This window comes from Genypterus blacodes, unplaced genomic scaffold (assembly GCF_046128005.1).
Source record: "Genypterus blacodes isolate CSIRO-AG114 ecotype Tasmania unplaced genomic scaffold, CSIRO-AGI_Gbla_v1 ptg000330l_1, whole genome shotgun sequence".
Classification (NCBI taxonomy): Eukaryota; Metazoa; Chordata; class Actinopteri; order Ophidiiformes; family Ophidiidae; genus Genypterus; species Genypterus blacodes.
Genome location: NW_027467115.1, coordinates 457,501 through 465,000, shown reverse-complemented (window position 1 = coordinate 465,000; position 7,500 = coordinate 457,501). Strand labels below are relative to the sequence as shown.

The 7,500-nt window shown below is 48.7% G+C and overlaps 1 protein-coding gene and 1 long non-coding RNA gene across 6 annotated transcripts in view; both read left to right on the top strand.

Moving 5' to 3' along the window:
- The first annotated feature begins 1,984 nt into the window (after nucleotides 1–1,984).
- On the top strand, nucleotides 1,985–3,866 carry LOC142988475 (uncharacterized). Its single transcript, XR_012960593.1, has 3 exons — nucleotides 1,985–2,173; nucleotides 2,468–2,620; nucleotides 3,187–3,866. It is a non-coding gene; the product is annotated as an uncharacterized LOC142988475 (long non-coding RNA).
- Nucleotides 3,867–4,076: 210 nt separating this feature from the next.
- The window catches only part of LOC142988472 (kinase suppressor of Ras 1-like), a 22,125-nt gene continuing 18,701 nt past the window's right edge, over nucleotides 4,077–7,500 (top strand). For all 5 annotated transcript variants that reach the window (XR_012960592.1, XR_012960591.1, XM_076137656.1 and 2 more), the window contains exons 1-2: nucleotides 4,077–4,289; nucleotides 5,917–6,057. Coding sequence is in view for 3 of the 5 variants with exons in the window: in XM_076137656.1 (XP_075993771.1) it covers nucleotides 4,104–4,289; nucleotides 5,917–6,057 (327 nt within the window). In the remaining 2 variants the exon portion in view is untranslated. The remainder of the gene's footprint in view (nucleotides 4,290–5,916; nucleotides 6,058–7,500) is intronic.

Below are 7,500 nucleotides of genomic sequence, written 5' to 3'. Positions count from 1 at the left end.
GACACTATGAGGTCAGAGGTCGACTCCCTGCCAGCCCAGCTGTCTCAGCTGAGGAAACATCTTCACAGGGATCCACGACACGAGGCCCGATCTGGAGGAGAGATGAGACGAGAGGAGCAGAGATCAGTCAGCAGCTCTTCAGTCACACACACACGACACACACACACATGAACATGCTCTGGAGAACCAACTACAGGAAAAGTAAATAGAAACTACTCACTATTTCACTAGTAATTATTATTTCTTAAGGCTCATTTGACCTTTGACCTCGTTTCAAGGTCTGATTGAAGTTGAGTGAATCAAAGCAGCTGGTTTGGGGAGCAAACTATCAGGGGAAGTGCAGAAGTGGAAAAATACCTCATAGCTCCCAGAGATCCTTCTCTCAGTGGAAATCTACCAGCAGCTGACACACACACACACACACACACACACACACACAGACACACAGCTCAGCAGAATTCACATGTGAGCTGTGATCAGGTTTATGATTGACCTGGACTATTAATAGCTGCCACATAGAGAGCACACACACACAGACACACACGTCTCCAGGCTTCTCTATCTGTCAGCTGAGCGTCAGAAAGGCTGCCAACACAAACAGGAAGCTGATCGGCGTTAAAGGAGCCTTTCAGTTTACTCAGTAGTGACATCTGTGGACCAAAGTGAGACTCCATAGATACCAGGTCCACTCCAGATCCTCAGACCGGATCCTGGTGATGTCCAGGGCCGATGTGCATGACTCAGGGCCTGGTGGGACGGACAGGAAGGAGTTGTGAACCGAGTACTTCCTCCCTGCAGAGGCAGATGATGGCAGAATGGAGGCGTGTCCTACTCAGAGGCAGGACCCGTCCACATGAGACTCTGATCCTCTGAGGGACCTGAGGAGACCGTGTCCCTGATGGCACTCATACCCACTGTAGGACCCTTGTGGAGACATTTCAAACGTTTCCTCATGACCTACAGGTCTATGCACAGGCAGCAAGCAGCTCTCCTCCTCCTCCTCTCCTCCTGCCCCCCCCCCCCCCCTCCAGTGCTGCTCCTCCCTCCTCCAACTCTCCACACAAACAATCCTCCCTTCTGCCAGACTTCAAAGACAACCTCCAAACTCACACACACACACACACACACACACACACACACACACACACTCACGTGCTGTTTAAACATTTATCACATCTTCTCATTTGATTTTCAAGTTATTGTTTTCATTTCTCTGTTCTCCCTTTCTACTGTCTTAACTTTCCTAACGGGTTGTTGTTGTTGTTGTTCTTCTTCCTCTTCCTCTTCTTCTCCTGGTTGAGTTGACACCGTGTGCAGCCTGGATGCAGAGCCGTCTCAGGTTCAATCTGTTAGTGAAGCTTATCAGTTTGTTCATGATAAACACACATCCAGCCTGAGTTTTCATATATTTGTTTAAGATAAATCTAACAGCAGGCTTGATAGCAGTGTGTGTGGGGAAACAAGAGCGAGCGGAGCTGAAGACCTGAAGACCTGAAGACCAGAAGACCTGAAGAGCTGAAGACCAGAAGAAGATCTAATCCAAACAATCTGAAGTCAATGCAGAAGTGAAGTCTAGTTCCCCCTTCTCTCCGGCTGCTCCACCCTGCTGTCCTCTGGAGCCCATGACTCACTTCCTCTGTATGTTGAATCTGTGCTGTAAGCCATGTGGTGAAGATGAAGATGATGAAGGAGGAGGAGGAGCATCAGCTCCACGTTGGTCTGAAGCTCAGGCTCTTATCTCCTCCCTGCCTGCACATGTTTGACATGAACTCAGGAAAGAAACACAAAGAAGGAAAATCCAGCTGTGATCAGAGGCTGAACCCTGAACCCTGGAGTCTTTATCAGTCTGACCCTTCCTCCTCCTCCTCCTCCTCCTCCTGTTCCCTCTGATGGAAGGTACAGCAGAACAGAACAGGTGGAGCAACTGAATTCTGTTTGCCTTTCATAAGAGATGCAACAAAATGAGCAAAGTTGTGTTTGCTAATGTAACCACACTCCATCCATGACACTCCCCACGCCTGACACACACATGAACACACACGCAGCTGGGTAAATACACACACACACACACACACACACACACACACACACACACACACACACACACACACACACAGAGCAGACAGGCAGGAGATGGCGGTGACGTGTGACTGCAGGGATCCTGTTGGAACACGTAGGATTGTGGGTAACACAGATATGAAACTGTGATCAGGGGCAAAGACGAAGAGGAGGGGGAGAGAGGGAACCTTATCATCAATCTGTGCTGTAGAACATAAACAGCTGGGGATGTTGGGATGTGACGTAATTTATCTTTTATTTTGAAGTTAAAGTAAATACGCCGCATTGCAAAAATGCTCAAACTGCTCAAATATGTACAAACTGTAAAGTAAGGCAGTAAAATGAGCCTCTTCATTATGAGAACTCTAACTTTGAACATTTAATCGCAGTTCTTTGATTCTGATCACAGAAAGAAACGTTTCCACACAGTCCGCTACGTCATACTGCAGCCGCACGGTGTTCCGTTCACGGGACGTGGAGCTCCACCTAGAGGACAGATGAGGTAACACACGTCAGGACAGGAAACACGTGGACCCGTCTGGAGGCCTCCATGCTGGTTCAGGTTTGTCTCTCTGTGTTTAGCTCAGTAAAGGTCTCTCCTGCTGCGAGGCCACACACTTCTCCTGCTGATGAACTGGAGCTCTGTTCCTCCTTACACGTTTGCCTCTGCACATCTGAATCTTGATCAGCATTAGTTAGGACTTATCTTATAGTTCTCCCACACTCCTGTCTTGGATGTTCCACATGGTGTCACTCAGACAGAGGCTCTCCCACTCTCTACCCGCCCTTTACCAGGTCTTGACCCGGGTCAGGTCCTGCTGCCATGTGGGCCTAGAGGACCTTTGGTTAGGTTGATCTGATTGAGGAAAGTATATGGGCCATGACGAGTCCGTGTGTGTGCGTGTGTGCGCGTGTGTGAACTCATTACTGTCATGGTGTTTAGTTGGAGTCTTGTGTTGATCCATGCTGTCAGTCATACATGTGGAATATGTATGAAGCTGTAGATTAAGAATAAAACTGGACTTTGTAGATAGGTGATGTCATAGACCTCCTCCTCTGCTCAAAGATGGTCTCTCTGTTTTCACACTGATCTCCTCCTCTCTCAAATCCTCTGTCTTCCCTACCCAGGACTTGTACGTACATTGTGTGTCCCTCGTCTCCCACGTGTTTGTGGACCTCTGAGTCCTGAGAAGTCGGCCCTCCTGAGTGGAGCCACATGTTTGTTCACTGGTTGTTGTTTTCTTTGCATTCCTCACTGCAGTGAAGACAAAGAGACTAAAAAAACCTTCAGCCTCTAACTAACATTGTTACGTCAGAAAGCATTACCCCACCTGACCACAGAGGGGCTCTAAAGAGTTAACGACCATCCTGACAGCAGCCAGCAGGACTGATGAGGAGCAGTGACCCTGAGGATGACCCCACAGAGGTCAAACCCTGGGACTCCCTGCACCTTAGGCCCGTGAGGCAAAACGTCTTCAAGTACCAAGTCCAGGTGCCTGAGACGAACCCCCCTCAGGCTCCAGGACCCGGATGACTGACGACCTTCAGAGACCACAGGAAGCTTCTTCCTCCAGTTTAACTAAACAACCGGATTATAAACTGTTTAACTCTCGCTCCTTCAAACTTAACTTTAGTTTCCTGAAAACAACTTTTTAATATAAAAAAATAAATTATTCTCTACAAACGTAACTAAATACAATGAGTCAGATATTAACTGAATGTACATCCTGTTTGTTTGTTCACATAAAACATTTAAATAACTGCTGGCTGTCAAATAATACTTAAAATAATAGAATAGAATATAGAATATAGAATATAGAATAATATACATAGAAATAGAACTATGTAACCCGAAAATATGACCAATTATTGATTAATAAATTGATTAATAAATACTTACTTACTTATTTCGACTTCTAGTCTTTGCGTTTATTGCGCTTTTCAACAACCGGAAGCAGTGAATCCTCCTGAGTCTTGACTGAGTCTTGAAGCGTTCTGTCATCTAGGTGTGTGTACACGGAAACGTTGAGCGGCGCGTCGCTGTGATGGAGCCCGGCACAGGCGGCCGGCTGCTCGGGACCGAAATGGACCCGGGACCTGGACCTGAGGAGACCCTGCACCAGTGTCAGCTCATCCAGAAGCTGGTGGACGTGTCCGTGTCCAGCCTGCGGGCTCTGAGGACCACATGCGCCCCCAACGGCCTCACGCAGCGGGAGATCCGGACTCTAGAGGTACAGCAGGGTGCGGGTCCTCTATGGCTGCTCTGGTCTCTAGTCTGGACTCTGTGGGAGCTGGTTCTGGTTCAGCTCAGTCTCGCTGCTTGTGTTCTGTGCTGTGTGTGTGTGTGTGTGTGTGTGTCACCGTGTGTAACGTGTTGGTTGAGATGCGACACATTTGGTTTAAAAGTTGTCAGCACGTGAGTTCAGTGGGAAAGAGGCGAGGTGACGTCATCTGTTAGGACTGACAACGCGGGACACGACACGTTATTAATGTGTAAGGGGGATCGATAATGATCGGGAGAGAGGAAGACTAGGAAGCAACCTGCATGGGAAGATGAAGGACTTGAATCTAGAAGTGAACTGGCTGTTAGAGGTTGAACAGATGTGGAAATCCCCCAAAAATCCCCAAAAGGACCCAAATCAGCTGTGACTCCTCCAGATGTTTCATATGAAAATAACAAAGACTTCAGACTTCCTGCTCATCTGCATGCTGCACCATCACCTCAACACCATCATCATCATCATCGTCACGTCTCTTCCTGTGAGCAGAGACACCAGGCAGGTCCAGGGTTAAAAATGAATCCTGAGGTCCCTGAACCTGACAGTTTTGACTCCTCTAACCTGCTGATGTCCTCGTGTGTGTGTGTGTGTGTGTGTGAGTGGGTGGATCAGATCATCACACACATGTTCCTGCTGTCGTTCTTGGCCTCTGATCAGTTGACTTCCTGTTTGGACAGAGGGTTCTGATCTTGGCAGAATCTCCACTCATCTCTCCGATAAAAATGAGCACTGAGCTGGTGTGAGTGTTGTTGACGCCCCTGCAGTGTGACTCTGATGAAACCCTGCTGTGACTCTGCTGTGACTCTGCTCCAGCTCCTGTTGTCTCTGTGGGAGGAGTCTATATTTAGCTGCTGCCCCCTCCCACTCATGTCACTGTGGCCTGTAGAGCAAGAAAATCCAGTGAGGGGAAAGGTGAGGGAGGAGGACCTGCTGGGACCAGATGAGAGGGAGGCGAGGACTCATGATGTCACAGCTCAGACACAAGGATTAACCATTAAACTGCTGCAGTCACCGCTGGATTCATCTGTGCAGAGGGTCTATGGGTCAGACTGTGATGATGATGAGGGTCAGACTGTGGTGAAGGTCAGAGCTTCTCATGTGTCATACCTCCTAATGAAGTGATCAATCAAAGGCACAGGAGCATCATGTCTATGTAAATCTCTCCACTTTCGGGTGTGAGTGTCAGAGTGAGACTGAAGGTTTCAGTTGGAGCAGCTGAGGTGTAACATGTAGATGAAGTCGTTAGAGGAAAGCCCCATGTGGTTCCTCCCTCTCTCTCTCTCTCTCTCTCTCTCTCTCTCTCTCTCTGTCACTCATGTCTTCTCCCCTTTCTCACCTTTTGCCACACTGAGCAGACATTCACACTTTTAAAGCTTCTGCACACACACACGCGCACACACACACACACACACACACACACACACACACACACACACACACACACACACACACACACACACACACACACACACACACACACACACACCCACACAGTCAGCTGGAGGAGTAGAACAGATTCATACTTGTGTCTAATCATCCTTGGTGTCTCACATGTGTGTGTTTCTGTCTCCCCCTACAGGAGAAGCTGCTCACCTACATGTGTAAGCAGCTGCAGCTCAGGCTGGGGGTGGAGGAGAGAGAGAGGAGTGCAGCTCTGGAGGGATTCCCCCGCCTGGACGACTTGATGCTCACAGCTGACCTCACACCAGGCTTCCGACAGGTGTGTGTGTGTCTGTGTGTGTGTGTGTCTGTGTGTGTCTGTGTGTGTGTAATTCCAGTCAGACGGGTTTCAACCAAAGCAGTTTGCTGCTATAAAGGACTTATTGATGCTCTCTGTGTTTACTGTCACACATGAAGTCTTCAAGCTTCATACAGCCACATACATGTATGATCACAGAGCCACATACATGTATGATCACAGAGCCACATACATGTATGACATCAGCACAGACCTGTGGTTCCTGGGCCTGAAGGGACTGAAGACGACACGGGCAGTGAAGGAGAACTCCTTTGGAACTCTGATTAGACTTTGACCTAGACCTGATCTGAACCCTGTGGTTGGTTGTAGCAGCAGTAGTTTAATGTCCTGTTGTTCTCTTAGACAGTGAACGCCTCCCTCTCTGAAGGCTCAGGGCCTGTGAGTGGTTTAGGTGTGTGTGTGCGTGTGTGTGTGTGTGTGTGTGTGTGTGTGTGTGTGTTTGTGAAGCAGCTGGATGAAGCAGACTGCTGCTGCTGCAGTGACGCTGCCTGACTGAGGGCTGCAGTGTTCCACAGCTCCTCTCTGTGTAAAGAGCACTCAGCCAGCCAGAATGTGTGGAGTCAGCTGCTCTGCCCTCCTCTCTCCCTCCTCTCTCCCTCCTCTCTCCCTCCTCTCCCTCCTCTCCCTCCTCTCCCTCCTCTTCCTCTGTCCTGCCTGCTATTTATACACACATCAACTCGCCTCTGCACACAACAACACACTCATCTGCACACAGGCAAACACACTTTCACACTTGGAGTACACAGAGCTCAGTCGCCTCCATAGTGCCTAGTAAACAAGAGGACACACACTCACACACTCACTCACTCACAAACACACACACACACGTACACAGCCTGGCAGGACCGGAGCTACAGGGCGACCCGGTTGTTTGTGGACTGCAGTCTTGAGGACGGAGCGACAGGTGGCCTCAGACGCAGACGCTCAGGCTGACAGCAGGGACTGAGTCTGACCCAGCCTCAGAGGCCCACATGTGGTCTGGATCAGCAAACTGAGGTAGGACCAGGAGCAGGACCAGGAGCAGGGGCCAGGCTCAGGGGGACAGGAGGGACTTTGATATGCATGTCCACTTATTATTATTATTATTATGATTATTATTATTTGAAGTGGTTGAATCTCATCGTCTGCTTCTGTTATGATCCGTTCAGTCATGATTGAGTTTGTTGAGAATCTTGTGAAGAAGAGCCGTGTTTGTTCAGGTCACAGCCAGACTGGACCTTTAAAACTGGAGCCACAGACACAGACAGGTCATACACACACACACACACACACACACACACACACATGCTTCAGCTGAAATGAGGAAAAAGTTAATAATATAGAAATAAGGGGAAATGTTTGACGTACAAGATCTCAGTTTTGTCCAGAATATCTAAGCACCTTAACTTCAGCTCTTGTGTTTCT